Source organism: Suncus etruscus, chromosome 8, assembly GCF_024139225.1.
Source record: "Suncus etruscus isolate mSunEtr1 chromosome 8, mSunEtr1.pri.cur, whole genome shotgun sequence".
Taxonomy (NCBI): Eukaryota; Metazoa; Chordata; class Mammalia; order Eulipotyphla; family Soricidae; genus Suncus; species Suncus etruscus.
The window spans coordinates 2,399,061-2,425,343 of NC_064855.1; the positions used below are offsets into that span (position 1 = coordinate 2,399,061).

Sequence of the window (26,283 nt, forward strand, 5' to 3'; positions counted from 1 at the left end):
TGGAAACATAAACAGATGCTAGGTGAATAAGCATACAAACAAGGGTGGTAGGTCAGTGGATGGAAACGTGAGTGAACGACACTTCCATGGTTGGTACTAGTTTGGAAACCTGAAGTAGACCACAGGGAAAGGTATGTGGGAACTCATGTCTGGGATGAGAGAAGCGTGTTCGGGAACTCACGTCTGGCATGATTCGTGTCATGTCTGGGATGAGGGGGAGGTGTACAGGGACTCATCTCTGAAGATGAGGCAGAGCCAAGCTGATGGTCCTTAAACTTCTGCCTGCATTTCCAGGGTAGACTCTGGCTCAGTGTCCCAGGTATCATGGTCAGCTGTCCCCATAGCACGTGCCAGAGGTGTGAGCACATGAGTGCAATGGGCTGCTATCAGGTGAGCAGCTACACAGGAAGGAGAATTCTGCCTTCATCTCAGAGGCCCAGGCGTATGACCTCTGATGCCTCTTTCACTCCAGCAGACAGCACTGCCCCCACACAGAGACTCAATATCCCTAAGTCTTTCCATTCACCTTCATCCTCCAGGCCCTCCAGCAATGGATAAGCAGCAACTGGAGAACTACACCCACTGATGGAGGCTTAAGTGGGGGCCGCCTTCCCCAAGCAGACCCTATGCAGGAAGATAAAACACCTACCTGTGACCTTCAGCTTGGCCTCGCAGCTGCAGGAGCCCACATGAAAGCTGACTGTGCCCGCGTCCTCAGGAGTCACCTGCACAAGAGAGGGCAGGTGAGGCTGGTAGCTGGCTCCAGCCCACCAGGTCATTTGGGGAGGAGGGTCCCCAAGGCAGCCAGCACACCTTGTGTAGGGTGAGTGTGTGTAGCACACCCTGGTCCACCCCAATGTCATTCATCTCATTGGCCTGCAGTGGAACCCCTTCCAGCGCCCAGCGGGCCTCCTGGCCTGAGGCATGGGACAGCCTGCAGCAGAAGCGGGCATCCTGGCCTTCAGTTAGTTGCACGTCCTTCAGTGGTTCCACGATGGTCACCTCGGGAGCTAGATAAACAGCAGCAGTATTGATCCCAATGTTTGTACACCTGAGTGTCAGAGAGCCCCCGGCGAGGGGTCTCTGCCCAACTTCTGCCCAGACTCATGAGGGCACGTGCACAGGCTATTCTCAGCACCAGCTCTCCACTGAGCTGAGACCAGGATGCTGACCCAGAGATGGTGGACAAGACCTAGTTTGGATTGCACTGACCCCGAAATAGAGAAAACAGGAGGGCACAAAAGGTAACACAGCAGGTAGGGAGTTTTCCTACATGGAGCCAACCCAGGTTCTATCCCCAGAACCTCATATGGTTCCACGGGCCCAATTGGAGTGATTTCTGAGCAGAGCCAGGAGTAAGCCCTGAGTACTGCCAGGTATGTCCCAAAAGCAAGAAATAAATAAGAAAGATCTAAGCTGAGACTCAGCAAAGCAACACCCACCTGCCCCATAAGTGCAGTGCTCTTGCCACTTTCCCATCCAAGGCCAGATCCTTAATCTTGGTCTATCTCTCCCCCAACAAGCAGCCCAGCCCTCAGGGGTCAGGGCACCACTACCTCGGACAGTGAGCTGGGCCGAGGACACGTGGGAGCCCACATGGAAGGAGACAGTTCCGGCATCCTCAGGCGTCACACCCTTCAACCGCAGTTTGTGGGTGCAGCCCCCTTGCACTGACACCTCCGTCACCTCGTTGTTCTGCAGCCGCATTCCCTGCAGGCGCCACTCTGCATCTCCAGCCCCAGCACTGGACACCTCACAGATAAACTCTGCGTCCTCATCTGCCTGCACCTCCGCGTCCACCAGGCCCCGCACGATGGTGACCTCGGGCTCTGAGGGGAGCACCAGGATAGTCCTTTACCAACCCAGTCACACCCACACACCCTCCTCCAGGGAGTCTGGAAAGCCCACACCTGCAAGCCCCGGAAGGTGCTCAGCCCCCAATACTCTGCAAAAACAGTTTGCGGACCCAATAACAGTGAGCTCCTAAGGGCGGGACTATGCGGGGCATCTCTTCTTGGAAAGCTGAAGAGCAGGGGCCACCCAGTGAAGGGCAGAGCACACTCTCAGATGGCTCCATAGCCAACACCACTGGAAGCCTTAACTTCCTTTCCCAGGTGTCTGGTACAAACAGCAGCTGACAGAGGCTGCAGCAGGGATAAATGTGACCCTGGGGGTGAGGACAGGGCTGTGGTGACAGAGGCTCACCTGTGACCTTGATAGAGGCCAAACTTTTCTGGCCGCCCACCATGCAGGCATACTCGCCGGTGTCCGTGGCCTCCAGCCCATGGACCAGCAACTCACACGTGGTCCCCTGGCGCCGCACCTCATACTTGGAGCCTGCGTGGAGCTCCACACCCTCCTTGAACCACTGCACGGGGGCTCCAGGGTCCACATCACTCAGCTGGCAGTGGAGTCGAGCAGTGCTGCCCACTGCCTGCTCTGCACTCTGCAGCTCTGTCCTGAACTTGGGCTTGGGAACTACAGGGGAGGGAAGAGAGCTTAGGGCAGCTGGGCAAGGGCATTGTGCATGCCACCAGACCAAGAAGAGAATAACAAACGTTCAGGGCTAGCAGGCAGCTCACCCCAGACAGAGAGCATGGCAGTACTCTGCGTGTGGCCCGTGTCACAGGTGTACAGGCCGGCGTCCTCCTGCTGCACATCATGCACCAGGAGCTCCACGGCGGTGCCCTCTTGCAGCATCTGGTACTTGGCACAGGGGAAGAGCTGCAGGGCACCTTTGCGCCACTCCACACTGCTGCCCGCCTGGCTCAGTTTGCAGCGCAGCTGTGCTGTGGATCCCTCTCCCACCTCCTGGGCCTTCAGTTCCTGGACAAACCTCACCGGCACAGCTATTCGGAAAGGGGAAGGCGAGTGAGCACCAGGAGTGGACCAGGGGCATCTTGAGGCTGGTGCAGGGCTGGGAGGGAAGAGTCACGGGGACGGGGAGGCTCCCAGCTGTGGCCTGGGAGGGGCAAGGCAGAGGAAGGCTGCAGTCCCCACGGCCACGGCAGGCTCACCTGTGACAGTGAGGGTGGCGCTGGTGGTCTGGGACCCACAGGTGCAGGCATATTCCCCGGCATCTTCCCGGCGCACCTCTCGCAGTACCAACTCCACCACAGGGCCTTTTTTCCGCAGCTCCCGGCGCCCATCAGCCTGCAACTCCAGGCCACCCTTGCTCCAGACTACAGTGGAACTAGGCATGCACAGCTCACAGCGCAGGCAGGCAGATGCACCCTCCTCAACCTGCAGGCTCTGCAGAGGCTCCCGGAACCCCATCTGGGGCCTCGCTGGGGGGGAGAGAGGAAGGCAGGGTTAGGCCTGAGCCTCTAATTAGTGCTAGAGACCCACAAGTATGCCAACAACTATGTCAGGTCATCAAATCCAAATAAGTCTCGTCCATGGCAAGGCAGTGTCCTCCAGTCTACCTATTCCAGGACATTCCCAAGAAGGTACATAAGGACAGGAACGGTAAAATACATCTACCCTGTCCCTAAGATTATCTGAGGGGAAATAGGGAATAACATACACAAGAAAGGTCTGAACCCTAAGGTGACCTCACAGCTCCAGCAGAGTCAATTGGGCACAACAAATGAAGAGAAAAGCAACAAAATTCACATGACCCTGGGTCTTTACCCCTGACATTCAACGTAGCCGAGGTCCGCTCCTGCCCACACACGCATGAGTACTCCCCAGCATCATCCAGCACCAGGCCTTGGATCTGCAGCTCACACCTGGTCCCATCCTGCCTCAGGCTGAGTCTGTCCCCGGCTCTGAGGGTCTCAGGCCCCTTCTTCCACTCCACGAGGGCCGCCTTGCTCAGCTCACAGCACAGTGTGGCTGTGGCTCCTTCTGTGGCCTCTTCCTGTCTCAATCCCTTTGTGAACTTAGCTGGCAGGGCTGGGGAGGGGTGAATAGTCACTGTGACCAGGACAAGACACACATAGGAGCCATACACAAAGAGCTGTGGCATGAAGGAATGAAGGCACAGACACAATTACAGAAACTATCTGAAGGACACAAAAAAGGATAGTATGTGGCAGGAAGGACAATGCCTGAACAAGGGAATAGGAGCTGGATGGAAGCAGAAACCTAGGAGAACACAGGCACCTAGAGGGGTGACAAGGACAAGTGTGACACAACAAAGACACAACACACCAGTGCTCCACATGGCCCTTACGGTCTTTACCCCTGATGGTCAGTGTGGCCGAGGTCTGCTCCTGCCCACACATGCACGAGTACTCCCCAGCATCGTCTAGCACCAGGTCTCGGATCTGCAGCTCACACCTTGTCTCATCCTGCTTCAGGCTGAGTCTGTCCCCAGCTTTGAGGGTCTCAGGCCCCTTCTTCCACTCCACGAGGGCCGCCTTGCTCAGCTCACAGCACAGTGTGGCTGTGGCTCCTTCTGTGGCCTCTTCCTGTCTCAATTCCTTTGTGAACTTGGCTGGCAGGGCTGGGGAGGGGTGAAGAGTCACTGTGACCAGGACAAGACACACATAGGAGCCATACACAAAGAGCTGTGGCATGAAGGGATGAAGGCACAGATACAATTACAGAAATTATCTGAAGGACACAAAAAGGATAGTATGTGGCAGGAAGGACAATGCCTGAACAGGGGAAAAGGAGCTGGATAGAAGCAGAAACCTAGGAGAACACAGGCACCTAGAGGGGTGACAAGGACAAATGTGACACAACAAAGACACAACACACCAGTGCTCCACATGGCCCTCACGGTCTTTACCCCTGATGGTCAGTGTGGCCGAGGTCCGCTCCTGCCCACATATGCACGAGTACTCCCCAGCATCGTCTAGCACCAGGTCTCGGATCTGCAGCTCACACCTGGTCCCATCCTGCCTCAGGCTGAGTCTGTCCCCGGCTCTGAGGGTCTCAGGCCCCTTCTTCCACTCCACGAGGGCCGCCTTGCTCAGCTCACAGCGCAGTGTGGCTGTGGCCCCTTCTGTGGCCTCTTCCTGTCTCAATCCCTTTGTGAACTTAGCTGGCAGGGCTGGGGAGGGGTGAAGAGTCGCTGTGACCAGGATGAGACACACAGAGGAGCCACACACAACAAAGAGCTGTGGCATGAAGGAATGAAGACACAGACACAATCATGGAAAAATTTTTGAAGGACACACAAAAAGGACTGTGTGTGGCAGGAAGAGCAATGCCTAAACAGAGTAACAGGAGCTGGATGGGAGCAGAAACCTAGGAGAACACAAGTACCCACAGGGGTGACAAGTACAAATGTGACAGGCAGATGCAACAAAGATATGCCAGTGTTTCATAGGGCCCTCACGATCTTTACCCCTGACGGTCAATGTGGCCGAGGTCCGCTCCTGCCCACACATGCACGAGTACTCCCCAGCGTCATCCAGCACCAGGCCTTGGATCTGCAGTTCACACCTGGTCCCATCCTGCCTCAGGCTGAGTCTGTTCCTGGCTTTGAGGGTCTCAGGCCCCTTCTTCCACTCCACGAGGGCCGCCTTGCTCAGCTCACAGCACAGTGTGGCTGTGGCTCCTTCTGTGGCCTCTTCCTGTCTCAATTCCTTTGTGAACTTGGCTGGCAGGGCTGGGGAGGGGTGAAGAGTCACTATGACCAGGACGAGACACACAGAGGAGCCACACACAACAAAGAGCCATGGCATGAAGGAATGAAGGCACAGACACAATTACAGAAAACCATCTGAAGGACACACAAAAAAACTGAATGTGGCAGGAAGGACAATGCCTGAACAAGGGAATAGGAGCTGGATGGAAGCAGAAACCTAGGAGAACACAGGCACCTAGAGGGGTGACAAGGACAAGTGTGACACAACAAAGACACAACACACCAGTGCTCCACGTGGCCCTCACGGTCTTTACCCCTGATGGTCAGTGTGGCCGAGGTCCGCTCCTGCCCACACATGCACGAGTATTCCCCAGCATCGTCTAGCACCAGGTCTCGGATCTGCAGCTCACACCTGGTCCCATCCTGCCTCAGGCTGAGTCTGTCCCCGGTTCTGAGGGTCTCAGGCCCCTTCTTCCACTCCACGAGGGCCGCCTTGCTCAGCTCACAATGCAGTGTGGCTGTGGCCCCTTCTGTGGCCTCTTCCTGTCTCAATCCTTTTGTGAACTTGGTCGGCAGGGCTGGGAAGGATTGAAGAGTTGCTGAGAATATCACAGTGTCCGGAAACCATGACCAGAACATGGGACCCACAGGAACCACACAGTAAAATGTCATGAAATACATAGGTGAAGGGATAGGTGCGGGAACATGGTATGACTGAACTTCAACCACGAACAACTTTGTGCTGGTAGGAATGCCACCTAGTTCAACCTTTATGGAAAGCGATATGGAGATTCCTCCAAAAACTGGAAATAAGCTCCCATACAATCCAGCTATACCACTCCTAGGAATATACCCTAGGAACACAAAAATACAATACAAAAATCCCTTCCTTACACCTATATTCATCGCAGCACTATTTACCAGAGCAAGACTCTGGAAATAACCAAGATGCCCTTCAACAGACGAATGGCTAAAGAAACTGTGGTACATATACACAATGAAATATTATGCAACTGCCAGGAGAGATGAAGTCATGAAATTTTCCTATACATGGATGTACATGGAATCTATTATGCTGAGTGAAAAAAGTCAGAGAGAGAAAAACGCAGAATGGTCTCACTCATCTATGGGTTTTAAGAAAAATGAAAGACATTCTTGCAATAAAATTTTCAGACACAAAAGAGAAAAGAGCTGGAAGTTACAGCTCACCTGAGGAAGCTCACCACAAAGAGTGATGAGTTTAGAGAAATAACTACATTTTGAACTGTCCTAATAATGAGAATATATGAGGGAAATGGAAAACCTGTCTAGAGTATAGGCGGGGGTCAGATGGGGAGGAGGGAGATTTGGGACATTGGTGATGGGAATGTTGCACTGGTGATGGGTGGTGTTCTTTACATGACTGAAACCCAAACACAATCATATGTGTAATCAAGGTGTTTAAATGAAATAAAATATATTAAAAAATTTTAAAAAGGAGGGAAGGAAGAATAAAAGAGAGAGAGAAAAAGAGAAGACAAGACAAATGACAGAAAGGAATGAAGCCCAGACATTAGGAGAAATATGGCCCAGAGGGTAAACAGAAAGAACTGTACGTGGCAGCAATAACAATGCTTGGATGGCGAACAGGAGCTGGAAGGGTGGGGAGAACACAGACAACCACCAACGAAGATAGGGACAAGAGTGTCAAGAACATAACTTGCCGTTGTGGCTTCCTTAGTCCTCAGATCCTGGTGAACTGAGTGAGCTGGGCTGAGTGAGGGGTATAAGATGGATAGCAGACACCAACCTTCAGGACATTTGTTATAAATCTGGACTCAGATGGACAATCTGGGGAAGAACCACTGGCATCGGAGGATCTTCCTCATGCTGTCAGCTGAGATCCATGCATCCAGATGTGCCTGGACTCTGCCATTTTTGATTAGCCCCACTAGATGATCCTCCTGACCCAGAGCTCAAGCTCATCTCTTCTAACTCAGAACTCATCTGTCTAGCATGATGGGTATCTCTCTGGGTCCAGCCACATCCACCATCCTAGCTCAGCTCCTACCTCACATCAGGGAGCACAGTCGGAAAACAGACACATCCTCTGGGATTTCTACAGCTGCATGGAGAGCTTTCTAGAACTTCAGTGCCCATCTGAAAGAAGGACCAATGAGTCAAAGGCACCTCAGGGAAACCCCATTCCTGACATCCTGAGAAGTGCTCACTCTACTCAAGTGAGAGGCAGCTTGCACATAGGTGTGGCAACATGGAACATGGAGCCAGGAGGCATGATGTAGCCTACACTGTAACAACTGAACAACGGGGCCACAAGATGGCACAGGATGTGAGGCACTTCCTTGTCCATGGCTCCTAATGCTGACCCTGGATGGATTACATCACCTGAGCATTGCCCACGGCCACCCTTGAAGAGTCAGGACTAGCCCCTGAGCACTGCCTGCTTTGGCTCAAATGCTCACCCTGTAGATCTAACAATCTGTTCTGGGACCAACAACCATGTTCTCATTTTTTCTATCTCTTTTCCCACAGGCCTGCCAATAGCTCCCTAGGAAGCATATAACATGTGCTGGACTGTGCTGAGCATGGCTAGTACTCCAGCCTAGCAGACCAGGATTCTCTGCACTGAGTCAACAATTACAGTCAACAATTGCAACAATTACAGAGGTATATGAGGTTGCACAGACTGCATGTGAGAAGTTGCATTGGGGCACCAGTGGGTGGAATATTATGGGTTGAACTGTGTCTCCAATCCTCAGTGTTGTGGTCCTGACCCTGAGGATCTCAGATTGAAACTTCTTCAGCACAAGATCCTTCCAATAGTAAAAGGGTAACATGAGGTCACTGGGTAGGCTTAATCACACAGACTGACGCACAGAGGTGAGAAGGCATGGGATGAGCCATCTATGTGCCAAGAAAAGAAGAACCAGAGCTATAGGACATGAATCTCGGACTCAGGACTAGAGACAGAACATGTGAGTCAAGGTCCATTTGTGGGGACCATGGTGTATACACAGCCTTTCCTAAGACAATGCCCTTCAGAGTTCCAGGAACTCTGCATCTACTGCAACTTTTACTACGCAAAAAACAGGTCTGACAGTCTCCTGCTTGCCAACCACCCAGGTGGCAGAGCATCAAGCCCTGTGCTCTGCCTCACTGCATTATTGACCACAGGTTACAGCTGGGATACTTATAACACTCCTTGACCTGGACAACAGCTTCAGTCCCTTGGCCACGGTAGAGCAGAGCTCTGTGTCCGTGACTGACAGGACAGAATCACACAGGCAATGATTACAGACAACACTGACAGGAAGACATGACAGAGGCATAGAACAGCAATACAAAAAAGTCACTTGGATCCCTGGTGGTGTTTACCCCTGACGGTCAATGTAGCCGAGGTCTGCTCCTGCCCACACACGCACGAGTACTCCCCAGCGTCATCCAGCACCAGGTCATGGATCTGCAGCTCACATTTAGCCCCATCTTGCCTCAGATTGAGTCTGTCCCCGGCTCTGAGGGTCTCAGGCCCCTTCTTCCACTCCACGAGGGCCGCCTTGCTTAGCTCACAGTGCAGAGTGACCATGGCCCCTTCTGCGGCCTCTTCTTGTCTCAATCCCTTTGTGAACTTGGCTGGCAGGGCTGGGGAGGGGTGAAGAGTTGCTGTGACCAGGATGAGATACACAGAGGAGCCACACACAACAAAGAGCCATGGCATGAAGGAATGAAGGCACAGATACAATCACGGAAAATTGTCTGAAGGACACACAAAAAGGATGGTATGTGGCAGGAAGGACAATGCCTGAACAGGGGAACGGGAGCTGGATGGGATCAGAAACCTAGGAGAACACAAGCACCCACAGGGGTGACCAGGACAAGTGTGACAGGCAGATACAACAAAAACACAACACACCAGTGCGTCATAGGGCCCTCACGATCTTTACCCCTGACGGTCAGTGTGGCCGACGTCCGTGCCTGCCCACACATGCACGAGTACTCCCCAGCGTCATCCAGCACCAGGTCATGGATCTGCAGCTCACACCTGGTCCCATCCTGCCTCAGACTGAGTCTGTCCCCGGCTCTGAGGGTCTCAGGCCCCTTCTTCCACTCCACGAGGGCCGCCTTGCTTAGCTCACAGTGCAGAGTGACCATGGCCCCTTCTGTGGCCTCTTCTTGTCTCAATCCCTTTGTGAACTTGGCTGGCAGGGCTGGGGAGGGGTGAAGAGTTGCTGTGACCAGGATGAGATACACAGAGGAGCCACACACAACAAAGAGCCATGGCATGAAGGAATGAAGGCACAGATACAATCACGGAAAATTGTCTGAAGGACACACAAAAAGGATGGTATGTGGCAGGAAGGACAATGCCTGAACAGGGGAACGGGAGCTGGATGGGATCAGAAACCTAGGAGAACACAAGCACCCACAGGGGTGACCAGGACAAGTGTGACAGGCAGATACAACAAAAACACAACACACCAGTGCTTCATAGGGCCCTCACGATCTTTACCCCTGACGGTCAGTGTGGCCGACGTCCGCGCCTGCCCACACATGCACGAGTACTCCCCAGCGTCATCCAGCACCAGGTCATGGATCTGCAGCTCACACCTGGTCCCATCCTGCCTCAGGCTGAGTCTGTCCCCGGCTCTGAGGGTCTCAGGCCCCTTCTTCCACTCCACGAGGGCCGCCTTGCTCAGCTCACAGCACAATGTGGCTGTGGCTCCTTCTGTGGCCTCTTCCTGTCTCAATTCCTTTGTGAACTTGGCTGGCAGGGCTGGGGAGGGGTGAAGAGTCACTGTGACCAGGACGAGACACACAGAGGAGCCACACACAACAAAGAGCCATGGCATGAAGGAATGAAGGCACAGATACAATCACGGAAAATTGTCTGAAGGACACACAAAAAGGATGGTATGTGGCAGGAAGGACAATGCCTGAACAGGGGAACGGGAGCTGGATGGGATCAAAAACCAAGGAGAACACAAGCACCCACAGGGGTGACCAGGACAAGTGTGACAGGCAGATACAACAAAAACACAACACACCAGTGCTTCATAGGGCCCTCACGATCTTTACCCCTGACGGTCAGTGTGGCCGACGTCCGCGCCTGCCCACACATGCACGAGTACTCCCCAGCGTCATCCAGCACCAGGTCATGGATCTGCAGCTCACACCTGGTCCCATCCTGCCTCAGGCTGAGTCTGTCCCCGGCTCTGAGGGTCTCAGGCCCCTTCTTCCACTCCACGAGGGCCGCCTTGCTCAGCTCACAGCACAATGTGGCTGTGGCTCCTTCTGTGGCCTCTTCCTGTCTCAATTCCTTTGTGAACTTGGCTGGCAGGGCTGGGGAGGGGTGAAGAGTCACTGTGACCAGGACGAGACACACAGAGGAGCCACACACAACAAAGAGTCATGGCATTAAGGAATGAAGGCACAGACACAATTACAGAAAACCATCTGAAGGACACACAAAAAGGGCTGAAATTAGCAGGAAGGACAATGCCTGAACAAGGGAACAGGAGCTATATGGGAGCAGAAACCTAGAAGAGGGGCCAGAGTGACAGAGTGATAGGGCCTTTTCCTTGCATGCGACCAACCCAGGATGGACCCAGGTTCGATACCCGGCATTCCATGTAGTCCCTTGAGCCTGTAGGAGCAATTTCTGAGTGCAGAACCTGGAGTAACCCATGAGCACCACCAGATGTAGCCCAAAACAACAACAAAAACAACAAACTAGGAGAACACAAGCACCTACAGAGGGTGATAAGAACAAGTGTGACAGGCAGACGCAACGAAGATACACCAGTGTTTCTCATGGGCCGAATGATCTTTACCCCTGACGTTCAGTGTGGCCGAGGTCCGCTCCTGTCCACACACGCACGAGTACTCCCCGGCATCCTCCAGCACTATGCCTTGGATCTGCAGCTCACACTTGGTCCCATCCTGCCTCAGGCTGATTCTGTCCCCGGTTCTGAGCGTCTCAGGCCCTTTCTTCCACTCCACGAGGGCCGCCTTGCTTAGCTCACAGTGCAGTGTGGCTGTGGCCCCTTCTGTGGCTTCTTCATTCTTTATATCTTTTGTGAACTTAGCTTGCAGAGCTGTGGAGGATTGGTTGAAGAGTTCAGAGAAAAATCTCAGATTCTGTAACATATTTGGAGAAGCTGGATATGGCCCCTTGACAATAAGACATTGACAATGAGCAAACACATTCTAAGTCCTATACCCCATCCTCAAAGTGAAGTCAGCACTGTGGGTTGGCCAGAGAGGATCTCAAATCTTTGCAAAATGCAAGAGCAAGAACCTGACCATGGCAGACACACTACAGAAGTTTGATGTTGATGCTTTTGTTAGCAGCAACCAGATAGATGTTATCACAGGATCTCTTCTACTGCACTGACTGAATCAAATATCAAGTTTCTGAAAACTAGCCCCATCTAGTGACGTACTCAGGTATGCTGGTCCCATGCCCAGTGCTGCCCACTGCTGACTGTGATAGTCTAACAGGCATGGCTGGGAAGAGTCCCCTGAACCTTCCAAAGCAATGGATAGTGCTCACTGCCGAGTACTTTACAATTGAGGCTACAACTCCTGCACATGGCCTGTCCCTGGTACATCAGCTTCTGCATGTCGATGGAATCTTCTAGAAGCAGGGCTGAGACCCCCTGTAGGTGCTTGTCAGCCATCGCAAACCTGCAGGGGGATTAAGTTCCCTCTGCAACAGCCCTGAGCCTTCATGCTGAGGACATGTGGGTCCATCTAGCAGCACTCTTTCATGGCAAGTACATCCAGCCATGCGTGATCCTTCCAGCTTCACCTATCCTCAATGCCTTTGTGATGGAACCTGAACCTGAACCACTGTCTCTCAGCATTCCTCAGCAGCCTCCCAGCCTGCACTGTGGCTTTCTCTGGCTCCCGGGGCCCATCCCATCCCATCTCCCATGCTACTTCCAGAAGGTGCTGGGCATTCCTGTCTGGCCACTATCCCTCCTCCCCGGTCTGGACAGAGGCCCCAAGCTCTCCAGGTTCTCAGGTCCTGAGAGCCTCTAGTTCTTCTGCTTCCTTCTCTCAGAATGAGAACTTTGGTGCCTGCCCTTCACCCATCCCTACTGTGAAAGCCTGGACAGAAAGCTCACTGATGACGGCCTTCAGAGTGCCAAGAACTTGGGGCGGGATGCAGGACTATATATACAAAGAGAGGCAGACAGACTCACACGGATACCATGGGGAGGGTCAAGAAAATGCCCAACACATCAGTGCTCCATGTAGCCCTCACGGTCTTTACCCCTGACTGTCAGTGTGGCCGAGGTCCGCTCCTGCCCGCACACGCACGAGTACTCCCCGGCATCCTCCAGCACCAGGCCTTGGATCTGCAGCTCACACACGGTCCCATCCTGCCTCAGGCTGAGTCTGTCCCCAGCTCTGAGGATCTCAGGCCCCTTCTTCCACTCCACAGGGGCTTCCCTGCTCAGCTCACAGCGCAGCATAGCTGTGTCCCCTTCCACAGACTCCTTGCTTCTCAGTCGTCCAACAAACTCAGCAGGTTGAGCTGCAGACAGGTTAGGGGACATGGTCATCTCTGAACTTCCAGAATGGGCCCCAGGAGAGCTGGATGGGGTGGGGAGTGCTTACCTTTTACAGTGAGAGTGGCCAATGTCACTTGGTCCCCGAAGTGGCAGGAGTACTGTCCACTATCCTGGGGCCTCAGATTCCGGACCACCAGCTCCAGCACTGGCCCCTCCTGCCGCAGGCTGTACTTGGCCCCAGGACACAGAATCTCCTCTCCACGTCGCCACTCCACAGGAGCAGCCACAGATGACAGCACACAGCGCAGCGTCACAGCACCTCCTTCCAGCACCTCCACATTCTTCAGCCCCTCCCGGAACTGTACAGGCCGAGCTGTGGACAGGGACACTCAGCATGCAGGGCCCAAAGAACAGTAATCACAGATGTGGGCACATGAATGAAAGCTAAGCAGAACATCACAGATTGTTGTCCTCAGCCACATGCTGTTCCTGCTCTGTCCCTCCCCCCCAGGGTGGGAGTGCGTTTTGTAAGGTGCCCAGGAATCATGAAGGTAACCTGTGATCTGGGGACACACAGAGGGATGTGTGAGGATGCTGGGGGAAGCATCCACACCCCACAGAGACCCCTCTCTTCCCTGATGCCAGGCAAGGAAATGGCCTGACCAGAGAACGACACAGAACCAGCTTGAAAGCGAAAAGGGGGAGCAGGAGGTGCAAAGACAGAGCCAGGAGTAGAGAAGATACTGAGGTCCCAGAAGACAAAGCTGGGAAGTGTGGAGGGAGCCTTCCTGAGGACAGCCTGAGCCAGAGCATAGCCTCACCGTGCACTCTGACGATGGAGCTGCTCCAGGAGCCTCCCACTTCACATTTGTAGCGCCCACCATCCTGCAGGGTGGCAGCACTGATGACCAGCGAGACCTGACTGCCCTCATGACTCAGACGACACCTGGCTGAAGGCCGCAGCGTCTTCCCATCCTTGGTCCAGCACACGGGACTGTCCGGAGCAGTGATTTCACAGCTTAGAGTCAGGTCCTCACCCTCTGTGACTGTAGCATCTTTGAGCTCCCGGGAGAAGATGCTTGGCCTCTCTGGGGACAGAGCAAAACACAAAGTATATGCAGCTCAGATTTCCATACATCCCCTTGGGCTAGGGATGGGGGGGGGGACAGGGAAAAAGGACAGGTGCCGCATAGCTCAGCACAGCAAAGGGGCTGTGCATGCCAACCAGAGCCTCAGCTCCATCTGTTGAGCCAGCACACACCCAGAATCCAGAACAGTGTTTACTGTGGTCAAGCCCCTCTCTATGGTAGCACCCTCAGCCCCAGGGCAGGGCCCACACCCACCAATGACACGCAAGGAGGCTGAGGTTCGCTGGTCACCCGCCTCAAAGTGGACAGTGCCGGAGTCCTTGAGCGTCAGCTGCCTCAGCGTGAGCACGTGGTAGCCCCCTGGCTGCACCTCCAGCTCATTGAGGTCGTTGGTGTGAAGTGGCGTCTTGTCCAAGAACCAGTGCACGGGAGCATAGTTGGCAGGAGAGATGCGGCAGCAGAACACAGCCGAGTTCCCCTCCTGCACCTCAGCATCCTCCAGGTCCTGGGAGATGAGCACCTTCTGGCCTAGAGACGGGCAGGCACCTCAGGCTCTCGTGGGGGCACCCCAAACTGAGTGGGCTCACAAGTGGCCTCTGAACTTAACAACTGGAAACACTGGTGTCAAGAGCACAGAAGCCTCACCATGAAGCAGGGCTCCCAAGCATCATCTCCTCTCTGCTCGTGCAACCCCATCTCTGCCAATGTCTCCTTGTCTCTGTCCATGCAGCCCCATCTATGCTTGTGTCTCCCTGTTTCTGCCCGTTTCCTTGTCATTGCTCATGTGACTGTGTCTCTGCCCCTGTGTCCCTTCAGTACCCAAGAGTCTCCCCATCTCTGCCTATATGTCCCCATCTGTGCCCATGTGTCTCTGTCTCTACCTGAGTCTCCCTGTCTCTGCCCATGTGTTGCCTCATTTCTGCTAGTGTGCTGTCTCTGTCCATGAGCCCCATCAAGTTGCATGACAAAACAGGAACAAGTTGAATACTTTGGAGGTTTGACACTAGATTTCCAGGGGGAAACTGTTTTCTGCCTCACTGTATATGGATTACAGGCTCACCATGAGGCAGCTGGCCTACCTGTTGGACAGAGGAGGATGTGGAGGTACTACAGTTCTTGGACGTTGCAGCCACCCTGCCCAGCAGCACGACTGCGATGGAACTGTGATTGTCTTTCTGATTCAGCAAGTCTGGTGCTAGCCAGCTGCTTCTGCAGCTCTGACATGGCTTCATGGGCATAAAGACTCACCTAGCTCGCTAACAAGGGTGAGAAGCCTGGGTGAGCTGTCTTTGTTGTGACTTACTCTTCTGGAGAAACCCCAGGAAGGACCTGAAGCTGAGTCCCCATGACACCAGCTCTAAGGCCCAGATCTGGGGTCAGCAGGCTGGGATCAGCTCTCTCAGGGTGTCAAAATGCCCCCAATCATGAGCTGGTCTCTAACTCACAATAAAGCCTGTCTCTGCCCGTGTCCCTGTTGGAAGCATGAGAAAAATGATACCTAACTCCACATCCAATCTTACAGGCCAATGAACAGCCCGTAGACGGCCATGTTGGACCATGGTGCTCCCCAACACACAACAGCGGGATGGCCAGTCTCATCATGCTGTCCTCAAACAGGTCACATGCACTCATAGAAGAATGGACCCACCCACCAACAGGGATCAGGAGTGACAGAAACTCATCACTGGTCACCTGGGTATCACAGTCTAACAAACAATCTCAGGCCCAGGCCAGGGACAGGGTCAATGTCAGCACCCAAAAAGAGTGACCAAACACAAACATGAGGACCCTCACCACCCACCATATACAGCTGGGAAGACCTCACAGGTAACCTATGGCCCTTAAAAATGAGAAAACTGGGGCCGGAGAGATAGCATGGAGGTAAGGCGTTTGCCTTTTATGCAGAAGGATGGTGGTTCGAATCCAGCATCCCATATGGTCCCCTGAGCTTGCCAGGAAAGATTTCTGAGTGTAGACCAGGAGTAACCCCTGAGCTGCCGGGTGTGGCCCAAAAACCAAAAAAAGAGAGAGAGAAAACTGAGGCCACTTATGTCAGCACTCACATCCTCACCCCTTTCCACAAGGCCTTGGAGCCTGGGTCCTGCCTTGGGCCTTACCTTGCACTAGAAGCCGGGCCTGAGAGCGAGCCTGGCCAATGTCACAGGTGTAGGTGTCACTGTCCACCTTCTCCAGAGCATGGATGGTGAGCCTCAAGGTGCAACCATCCTGGCTGAGTGTGTGCCTCCCTGAGTTGCGGAGCTCTGTGAGGCCCTTGAGCCAGGTCACTGTGGCTGCAGGCCTCTCTGTGCTGCACTGGAATGTGGCCGTGCCCTTCTCCTCCAGCTGCAGGTCCACTAACTCCTCTGTGAAGCAGTTGGCCTTCTCTGGGGAACAAAGAGAGAGTGCATGTGCAACAGACTCGCACCTTTTGGGGTGCACAGCCTCCCACCTGGGAAGCACGGTGAGGCATCAGGGTACCTTCCACATGGAGACAGGCTGTGGTCCTGGATCCCTCCACCTCACACGTATACTCTCCTGAGTCCTTAAGGGAGGCTGCACGGATGACCAGCACCGCCCGTGTGCCTTCTGTGAGCAGCTCATACTTCTGACTCTTGCGAATGGCCTTCCCATCCCTCAGCCAGCGCACCAGGGCACCCGCCCGGGAGAGCTCACAGCTCAGCGTCACATCCTCACCCGGAGCTGTCTTCTGGTCCTCCAGGGGCTTGGTGATGTCCGTCGGCCTCTCTGAAGGGAGCAGATGCGCTGCCCATGGGCACCACAGTCCCCACCAGACCCTGTGACCCTGACACCCTAAGGCTGCAGTCTCTAAGCTAAGGGGCCTCAGAGCCCTTTGATGCTGCCCCACCCGGGATTGAAAACAGCATGGCTCAAAGTCCTGCAGTTCAGCTGGCTACGGGTGATGCCAAGCACACATGAGTCCACACATCTGCACAGACATTCAGACAGGGAGCAGCAGCTCTGACTTCACTGTGTTCATTATCAGTCAGATCGTGCAGCCAAGACCAGAAAGCAGAAGCTACCCCTGACACACCCCTGGCACATACCTCTGGACCCTCGAGGGGCTACAGCTGCATCTCACGGGCTCAGCAACCCTTTCCCCCAGACCTGTGTACCTTCCTGCTGCCATAACCCACCTTTGATGATGAGGGAGGCCTTGGACGTGAGGGCTTGCAGAGAGAAGGTCACGTCCCCAGCATCACCAGCTTCCACATCTCGAATTGTCAGCACGTACTTGCGGCCCTGACGTGTGGCCCGGAAGCGGCCGGAGTTGCCTACCGTCTTCCCGTTAACCATCCACATGGCCGTGTCTCTGATGTTCTCGTGGGACACGACACACTCGAAGCTGCAGCTCTGGCCCTCTACCACCTCCACTGTCTTCAGCTTCCTGGTGATGCCCACATGCAGCTCTGCAAGCCCCGCAGGACAGTGTCACACCCAGCCAGGCTGGGGGCCACTAGACACCAGACAACAGGCAGTTCCAGGGCCACACATCTTTCTCCCCAGACGCAGCCACTTGGGCTGGCCGGCCTCTCTGAAAATCCCCCCTCCCCCCATCTAGCTGCACCCTAATGTTTGGTCACTAGCATTATAAGTTCCTCCTTCCTATCTGCTACTGAGCAATATGACCAGAATGAGCATCTCCTATGGCTGCACTTCAACTCCAGAGAAGCCTCCCTGCACACTGGGTACTTCTGCTTGTTTGGGGGCCATGTCCAGCCATGCTCAGGGGTTACCTCTGACTCTATACTTAGGAATCACTCCTGGTATTGTTCACGGAACCATATGCGATGCTGGGGTCAAACCCAGATGGGCCATATGCAAGGCAAATGCCTTCCCCGTTGTACTATCACTCCAGCCCAGACTAGGTCATTCTGATTGCCTCAGTTCTGAAAAATATCCAATCTGTAGTTCCCCAGCCACCCTGCCCACCCCAACCCCCCACAGACACACATCTCTCATTCTCCACCTCCGGCAGGCACTCCTGACTACCTGTCACACAACTCTGAGCCTGCAGTGGGAAGGCCAGCCATGTCTCAGAAGCTTCACTGCTCACCACCCTTGTAACTAGCTTTAGGGAACCCAATCAAGCAGCTCTGCCAGCCCAGAAGACACAGCAAGGCCTACGCCTGGGGGGAATCACCCCCACCCACCATGCACACGGACGCTGGCCCGAGTCTCCTCTGTGCCCAGACTGCAGCTATACAGGCCGGCGTCGTCCTTGGTCAGGTCATGCACAACAAGCCCTCGGATGCCCGCAGTCTGTCGGAAGTCATACTTGTCGCTGGAGCCCAGCTCCACGCCATCCTTGCGCCATACCACGTGGCCCTCAGGGTCTGAGATCTCACACTGGAGGGTCAGAGTGCCCTGCTCCTCCACAGACACATCATCCAGAGCCTTCAGGAACACCACTGGCTTCTCTGGAGGATGGGCAATGGCAAGTGAGTCAGTTTGCCAGCCCTTAAACTGCAGACACACCCTGAGCCAGAGGGACGCTCACCTGTGACATGTAGGCGGGCAGAGATCATCACCTTGGGGGAGGAAAGGGACACGGTGCCTGCATCCGCCTTCCGGACGCGTTTCAGCACCAGTGTGTGGCATCGGCCCTCATGTGTGATCTCGTGGAAGCTGTCGTTGTACAGGGGAGTCCCATTGAGCATCCACTCCACCTCCTCATCCCCGTGGGACAGCTCACATGAGAAGCAGGCACGGCCCTCCTCCACGGCCTCAGCATCCTGCAACGGCTGCATCACGGTCACTTCCCGGGCTGCAAGGGGTCCAGGGTTGCTCAGAGACTCCCTGGTGAACCCCAAGTCCCATGGGGCCCAGTGTCCCCTCTTCTCTACCTTCCACAGTGACCTCAGCGCTGCTCTGAGCGCTGCCTGCCTGGCAGCGGTAAACGCCAGTGTCAGCAGGGGTGAGCCTGAGGACTCGCAACTCGGCCATATGACCCTCCAGCAGCATCTTGTACTTGTCTGACGGAGCCAGGGGTGTGTCCTCCTTATACCACTGCACGGCCTTGGGTGGTGGTTTGAAGTCACAGGACAAGACAACCGACTGATTCTCATGCCCTGCCTTGGGCTCCAGAGGCCGTGTAAGCACCATAGGGACATCTGTATACACAGAAAGAGCAGAGTGGAAGCTAGGGCTAGAAAGCCCCATCGCAGAACTTCCGCCCTCTGCATCCTGCTCAATGGTCACACATGGGCTCACCTGAGACTAGGAGTTGGGCGCTGGAGCGAGACTTGCCAATGGTGAAGTGCACCGGCCCACTCATAGTGGAGAAGGTGCGCCGAAGCATTAGCCGGTGCACCGTGCCCTCCTGCTCTATGGCCACGTCTGGCCCTGCCTGCAACACTGTCTTCCCTAAGAGCCACTTGGCTGGCCGCACGGAAGGGATGGAAGTCTCACACTCGAACCAGGCAGGGGCGGGCTCCATCACTGTCATGTCCTGCAGGCCCCGCACGATGGTGATGGACTGCTCTGTAGTGAGAAAACGGTCACCGTGGAGTTGGAATGAAAGTGCAGTGAGAAAGGTGCTTGCCTAGCATGCAGCCAACCTGCATTTGATCCCTAGCATCCCATTGGATTCTCCAAGCCCACCAGGAGTAATTCCTGAGTACTGAACCAGGAGGAATCCCTGAGCATTGCCAGACGGGTATCCCCACCCCTCCAAAAAAAAAAATCAAAAGGAGAAAAGGGGTCACCTCCCACAGGTTCTGCATGTCCTCCTAGGAACAGAGCTTACACACACATAAACACACATGTGCACAAGTTCCCATCCCCACCCTCCCATGCCTACCCAGCCCGCACCTTCCACAAAGAACTGGGCGCTGGTCTTCACGTCCCCCGCATCACAGGTATAGGTGCCCTCATCCTCAGGCTGCACACTACTGATGACCAACTTGCGGTAGAGGCCATCGCTGACCGTCTCGTACCTGGGCCCAGGTCTCAGTTCCACTCCATCTTTGAACCACCGTACCTCAGCACTGGCCCGGGACAACTGGCACTCAAGCACACCCCGGTGCTTCTCCATGGCAATCTTGTCCCGCAGTGGACGCAAGAGGGTCACGGGCAGCTCTGTAGGTGGTGCAGTGAGGTAGGACAGGCAGCATTTCCCACTGCCCTAACTCTGTCCCGTGTAGAACAGTTTCCACCACCTGAGACTAGCCAGGCACAGGGATACATGCAGCCAAGGCCCTGTGCCTGCAGCCGGCCAAGAACTGTGCAGGTGCACAGGGTAGCACGCGCCTGGGTGGGGCCAAGTGAGACGGTCTAGAACCTGCTGCACCAGCCAAAGCAGTAAGGTGCTGCCACTAGTCAGCAGCCCTGCCAGCATGGAGCACCCTCATCCCTCCATCCTCAGCTTATCACCACACGGCCCTCATGGTCACCTGACCAGAACCACACATTCTCCACAGGACCTCACACCTCTCCTCTCTGGCCCTGCTGGCTTCACAGAAGGAAATGACTGGCATCGTTTTAGATAAGGGAAGGGACTCTGAGTCCTCAAACTCCCAAAGCTACCTTCCCAAATCCTGCCCTCCTGCCAAAGATCACCTACTCTCTGTGCCAGGCTTACTGTCATGTCCCCCGGAAAGCTTTATACACATGAGCCTCCTTGAATGCCTCCCACGGCCCCTCACCTTTCACTTTGAGTCGGGCTCGACACTCTGCATTTTCTGCCACAAATTTTATTTCCCCTGCATCTTCTGCCAGGACTTTCCGAAAGATGAGAGTGTAAGTCCTTCCTGTGAACAAAGGTCACTGAGCATAAAGGGAGGGAGACAGGTGAAATGGCAGAAACACACACACACAGACACACACACAGACACACACACACACACACACACACACACACACACACATAGTAAGCCCACTCTAGCAGTCGCACCTTCTTGGCGAATGCGTACGTTGTCACTTGGCCGTAGCTTGATGCCCTCCCGGAACCACTGAGCAGGCACCTCCTCATGGGAGACCTCACAAGAGAAGGAGGCACTATCCTTCTCCATCACCTCCACATCCTCCAGCAGCCGAACCATCTGGACGTTGCGACCTGAAGCAGACAAGAGTCCCTGCCTTACTACTCAGGCTGGTCCAGAGGTCAGGACCAAGGCGTGCATAAGCAGGCCAAAACCTCTGGTTTCCACCCACCTGGCCCAACCCTTCTCTTTTCAGCCCTCACCTTGTACTTTCACGGAGGCAGAACTCTGAGCATCGCGGGCATCACACACATACACACCCTCATCCTCGGGCTCGCAGTGGTGAATGACCAGACTCCTGCAGGTGCCCTGGGACATGATACCTATTGCCTTGCTGGCCTGAAGCTCCACGCCATCCTGTAGAGGGGTGAGGCTAAGTCAGTACCAGGAGTGCCAGAGAATGACCAAGCTCCCACCCACCATGACGGAAGCCCAGAGATGGACACACCTTTAGCCAACGAACATCCACATTGGGGCGCGAGAGCTCACATGTTAGGGTCACCTTCTCCTTCGCTGTGGCCACCACATCCTGCAGCATGCGGCTGAACCTCACAGGCAGCTCTGCAGGGGAAGGACCAGGGAGATGAGAGATAGAACCCACACTGAACAGCATCTATGACAAGTCCAGGAGCATTTCCTGAGGTTGTCTCCTGGACTCCATCAGAAAGAAAGCTGCATGAGGCCATCTACTCACTTACCAGTGACCACCAGCCGTGCAGAAGTATGCACGCCCTCTGCCTTGAAGGCCACCAGGCCCCCATCCTGTGGCTGTAGGCCTGAGAGGATGAGCGTATGGATAGTGCCCTGTGCCACCAGACGGCATGAGGGCCCTTGCTGGAGTCGCAGGCCATCACGTGTCCAGCTGCCCTCCACGTCTGTGTGAGACAGCTCCACCTCCATGGTGGCTGTGCCCTGTTCTCGTACCTCCACAGCCTGCAGGCCCCTCACAAGTCGGACCTGTCGCACTGTGGAACAAATAGGGGAACTCAGCTAAGCTACTGCACAGAGAATCAAACCCCACTCACATTGCCAGAGGTTCAGTGGGGATACCTGGCCCTCCTGCCCTGCTCCTAGATGCCAGTTGTAGATCCTACCACTTACTTTCCACTGAGAGCTTGGCCTGTGTCTTGTCATCTGGTGTCTCACAGCCATAGAAGCCGCGATCAGCAAAGCTCACTCTGTGGAGCACTAGGCAATGGTTCACATCCTCTGCGTGGATCTCCACATTCTCTCCCGGTGCTAGCATGGCTGCATTGCGGGTCCACTTTACATCAGGCCATGGCCGTGTCAGCTCTACCTCCATAGTCACTGAACTCTGCTCCTCCACAGTCTGTGGCACCAGCTTCTTCTTGAACAGCACAGGGGCTTCTGGAGTCCCAGGAAAGGAAGGACAGTGATGCAGCCATGGATGCAGCCATACACTCAAAAGTGAGGGCCACCCACCCAGCCCACAGTCGAGCCCCACTTTGGTTTCTATACTCTGTCCAGCTCAACTCTACTCTGTTGCTTCTCTGCTCTGTCCCAAAATATCACAGTGCCTGTCCCCAAGCTGTAGGCTAGAACCCCAATCTAGTGTGCTTAATATGCATACAGGCTCTCCCCTCGGCCACAGAAAATTCTGTATGCCAAGATCATCCAGAGGAACTAGACCCAAGGTTAGACATGAGTCAGGCCCTCCCTGCCTTCTCACACACCTCGGACCCGCAGCACAGCCATGGATCGAACACCCTCTGCCTCCGCAACGATCTCGCCTGCATCCTCCAGAGTCAAGCTTGAGATGGTCAAACTGTGGCTGCTGCCACTCTGCAACATGACAAACTTGGTGCTGGGCTGCAGCTGGACGCCCTCCCGGAACCAAGTGACCAAAGCATCACCGGGAGACACCACACACTGGAAGGTGGCCTCATGGCCCTCCTCTGCGACCAAGGCACTCAGCCCAGACACAAACTTGACCTCACGGGGTACTGTGGAGAAAAACGTGGCTGCAGCGAGAGAGAGCGGAAGGGTGCCCCCAGCAGATGCACTTACCTCCCCTAACGCCCATCCACTTACCACTGACAGTGAGCCGAGCGCTGGTCTGGTCGTCCCGGCTCACACACTTATACTCGCCTGCATCCTCGGCCCGCAAGCCCGACACAGTGAGCAGGCGCCGGGGCCCTTCAGCCACCATCTGGAATCTCTTTCCAGGCCGAAGCTGGGTGTTCCCGCAGTGCCACACCACTTTGGCCTGCTCGGGACTCAGCTCACAGACCAGAGTCACTGTGCCACCCAGCTCCCCGTTCACAGGCTCCAAAGGCTTCAAGAACTTGGCAGGCACTTCTGTGGAAGTCAAGGGGAAACCAGTCGTGAATGCTAATAGGCTCCAACATCCAGAACTCCACATCCCTTCAGTCCCCACCTGCTCACCTTGAACCTGCACCAGAAAATCCTGCCCAGCAGAGCCCACCCGGCAGCTGTACACGGCACTGTCCAGGCTCTGGGCGTTCCGAACTGTTAAGGTATGGGCATCTCCCTGGCTGGTCATCTCATGACGTTTGCTGCGACGAATCTCCACCCCGTCCTTCAGCCAGGTCACTGTGGCCGCAGAGGGAGCAGCCAGAGTGGCCAACAGGATGATATCTTCGTGCTCCCTCACCACCAGAGGCTCCTTGCGGGCTGGCCTCCCCACAGCAGGGGGCTCAGGCTCTGAAAAGGGCACAGGCATGAGCAGCAGGAGAGCAGAGAACCAAATACCCTGCCTAGGCCCCGCACCCCTGGGAGCATCCTCAGACCAGAACTGTAAGTACCCTCAGCTCAAGTACCTTGCAGGCCTTCCCATCCAGCAAATGGGAATAAATGCAACAGTGTTAAAACCTGAGCAATGCACAGATGCAGGGATAAAGAAAGTTGGTACAGGGTGTTCCCCACGCCTTAGGACCACAGCCCTGAGACATCAGCACAATAAAGGCTGACACCATCCCCCGAGAAGCCAAGAGCAGGCACTGCACACAGAGAGTAAGGGGTGGCCAGAGATAGGATGGAGCAAGGGGGCTGGGAGTGTCTGCCTGGGTACAGATTGTAAAGATGAGGTCTGAGGCAGCAAAGACTCCAAAATTGGACAGTGGGAAAAACACAGAAAAGTAAGTAGAAGGGACAGGCCTCAATGAGATACACAGAAAGAATCCAGTAAAGAAGCACGATCTTTGGAAGTCAATATCAGCTCCACTGTCAGTGAAGCAAGAAGCCTTACTAGGAAGGACCTCATTGATGGAAAAGTGGCAGAGAGCAGGAGGTCCAAGACCAGGCCCAGGCCAGAACAATAGCACAGCAGTACCATTTGCCTTGCACATGGCTGACATAAGACGAACCTCGGTTCGATCCCCAGGGTCCCGTCGCCAGGAGCAATTTCTGAGTGCACAGAAGTAACCCCTGAGCGCCACAGGGTGTGGCTCCCCCCCCCCCCAAAAAAAAAGAACAGGTCCAAAGAGAACTCAGACCAATAACATTGAATATCAAAACACCATATGCAAAAAGGAAGCCAAGGAATAGTCATACATAAAAGGCAGGCACATGCAAGAGAATTTAGGAGTGACTCCTACCACCGAAAGCAGAACCAACCTTTAACATCCAGGTGGAAGGAGACCCTCTGGCCCCCGGCCTCACAACTGTACTCCCCAGAATCCGCCTTCCCGGCCTGCTGCACCACCAGCCGCCGTGTGCTGCCCTGGGCCTCCACACGCACTTTCGAGCTCCCGCTCAGCTTCTTTCCATCCTTGAACCAAGTCACCTCAGTCTGTGCCTGGGCCACCTCGCAGTTCAGGGTGGCGCTGGCCCCCGCCTCCGCCTGCACCACCTGGTCTGCTGGCTGCTCCTTGGCAAAGACCACCTTGGGCTCTAGGGACAGAGAGGGACAATGGGTAAAACAAAATCAAAATCCTAACGATGATCAATAAGCCAGTCTCAAAGTCATGCTCCTTGGGCAGAACATGCAATGTTAAAACTGCTACAGAGGAGAGAACCACACACAGAGATCCTCCCATTGCAGCCAACATGACTGTTCTCAGAACCAGCCCTGTCAAGACTCTGACCTATGTGTCAGAATAGAATCCACCTCATTGTTCAGCTAATTTTTGACAAAGGAGCTGAGAGTATGAAGGGAACTAAAGTCAGCTCTTCAATAAATGGTGTTGGGACAATTGGATATACATTTCCAATGAATTAAAACTGTCACCTTATCTCAATTATAAATTAGTCAGTGAAATACAGTGAAGCCCACTGACACTCCCAAAAATACAGTGAGAATCCAGACTGACCTGTGACATCCAGGCGGAAGGAGACCTTCTGGCCCCCGGCCTCACAGCTGTACTCCCCAGAATCCGCCTTCCCGGCCTGGTGCACCACCAGCTTCCGCGTGCAGCCCTGGGCCTCCACACGCACTTTCGAGCTCCCGCTCAGCTTCTTTCCATCCTTGAACCAAGTCACCTCAGTCTGTGCCTGGGCCACCTCGCAGTTCAGGGTGGCGCTGGCCCCCGCCTCCGCCTGCACCACCTGGTCTGCTGGCTGCTCCTTGGCAAAGACCACCTTGGGCTCTAGGGACAGAGAGGGACAATGGGTAAAACAAAATCAAAATCCTAACGATGATCAATAAGCCAGTCTCAAAGTCATGCTCCTTGGGCAGAACATGCAATGTTAAAACTGCTACAGAGGAGAAAACCACACACAGAGATCCTCCCATTGCAGCCAACATGACTGTTCTCAGAACCAGCCCTGTCAAGACTCTGACCTATGTGTCAGAATAGAATCCACCTCATTGTTCAGCTAATTTTTGACAAAGGAGCTGAGAGTATGAAGGGAACTAAAGTCAGCTCTTCAATAAATGGTGTTGGGACAATTGGATACACATTTCCAATGAATTAAAACTGTCACCTTATCTCAATTATAAATTAGTCAGTGAAATACAGTGAAGCCCACTGACACTCCCAAAAATACAGTGAGAATCCAGACTGACCTGTGACATCCAGGCAGAAGGAGACCTTCTGGCCCCCGGCCTCACAGCTGTACTCCCCAGAATCCGCCTTCCCGGCCTGCTGCACCACCAGCTTCCGCATGCAGCCCTGGGCCTCCACACGCACTTTGGAGCTCCCGCTCAGCTTCTT

At 54.6% G+C, this 26,283-nt stretch overlaps 1 protein-coding gene across 1 annotated transcript in view; it reads right to left on the reverse strand.

Annotated features, from left to right (window-relative positions):
• The window catches only part of OBSCN (obscurin, cytoskeletal calmodulin and titin-interacting RhoGEF), a 116,105-nt gene that overhangs the window by 35,799 nt on the left and 54,023 nt on the right, over positions 1 to 26,283 (reverse strand). Inside the window, exons 19-57 of the mRNA XM_049779012.1 lie at positions 25,441 to 25,708; positions 24,746 to 25,021; positions 23,555 to 23,833; positions 23,201 to 23,467; positions 22,843 to 23,112; positions 22,250 to 22,516; positions 21,847 to 22,113; positions 21,597 to 21,709; positions 21,352 to 21,505; positions 21,061 to 21,222; positions 20,813 to 20,917; positions 19,980 to 20,246; positions 19,380 to 19,649; positions 19,013 to 19,279; positions 18,667 to 18,933; positions 18,320 to 18,586; positions 17,303 to 17,575; positions 16,626 to 16,892; positions 16,265 to 16,531; positions 14,403 to 14,675; positions 13,881 to 14,147; positions 13,166 to 13,432; positions 12,819 to 13,082; positions 11,371 to 11,634; positions 10,616 to 10,879; positions 10,050 to 10,313; positions 9,484 to 9,747; positions 8,918 to 9,181; positions 5,857 to 6,120; positions 5,300 to 5,563; positions 4,739 to 5,002; positions 4,187 to 4,450; positions 3,634 to 3,897; positions 3,018 to 3,287; positions 2,583 to 2,849; positions 2,206 to 2,478; positions 1,557 to 1,829; positions 814 to 1,010; positions 650 to 725 (exon numbers count right to left, since the gene is read on the reverse strand). Of these exons, the coding sequence (XP_049634969.1) occupies positions 650 to 725; positions 814 to 1,010; positions 1,557 to 1,829; positions 2,206 to 2,478; positions 2,583 to 2,849; positions 3,018 to 3,287; positions 3,634 to 3,897; positions 4,187 to 4,450; positions 4,739 to 5,002; positions 5,300 to 5,563; positions 5,857 to 6,120; positions 8,918 to 9,181; positions 9,484 to 9,747; positions 10,050 to 10,313; positions 10,616 to 10,879; positions 11,371 to 11,634; positions 12,819 to 13,082; positions 13,166 to 13,432; positions 13,881 to 14,147; positions 14,403 to 14,675; positions 16,265 to 16,531; positions 16,626 to 16,892; positions 17,303 to 17,575; positions 18,320 to 18,586; positions 18,667 to 18,933; positions 19,013 to 19,279; positions 19,380 to 19,649; positions 19,980 to 20,246; positions 20,813 to 20,917; positions 21,061 to 21,222; positions 21,352 to 21,505; positions 21,597 to 21,709; positions 21,847 to 22,113; positions 22,250 to 22,516; positions 22,843 to 23,112; positions 23,201 to 23,467; positions 23,555 to 23,833; positions 24,746 to 25,021; positions 25,441 to 25,708 (9,640 nt within the window). The remainder of the gene's footprint in view (positions 1 to 649; positions 726 to 813; positions 1,011 to 1,556; positions 1,830 to 2,205; positions 2,479 to 2,582; positions 2,850 to 3,017; positions 3,288 to 3,633; positions 3,898 to 4,186; positions 4,451 to 4,738; positions 5,003 to 5,299; positions 5,564 to 5,856; positions 6,121 to 8,917; positions 9,182 to 9,483; positions 9,748 to 10,049; positions 10,314 to 10,615; positions 10,880 to 11,370; positions 11,635 to 12,818; positions 13,083 to 13,165; positions 13,433 to 13,880; positions 14,148 to 14,402; positions 14,676 to 16,264; positions 16,532 to 16,625; positions 16,893 to 17,302; positions 17,576 to 18,319; positions 18,587 to 18,666; positions 18,934 to 19,012; positions 19,280 to 19,379; positions 19,650 to 19,979; positions 20,247 to 20,812; positions 20,918 to 21,060; positions 21,223 to 21,351; positions 21,506 to 21,596; positions 21,710 to 21,846; positions 22,114 to 22,249; positions 22,517 to 22,842; positions 23,113 to 23,200; positions 23,468 to 23,554; positions 23,834 to 24,745; positions 25,022 to 25,440; positions 25,709 to 26,283) is intronic.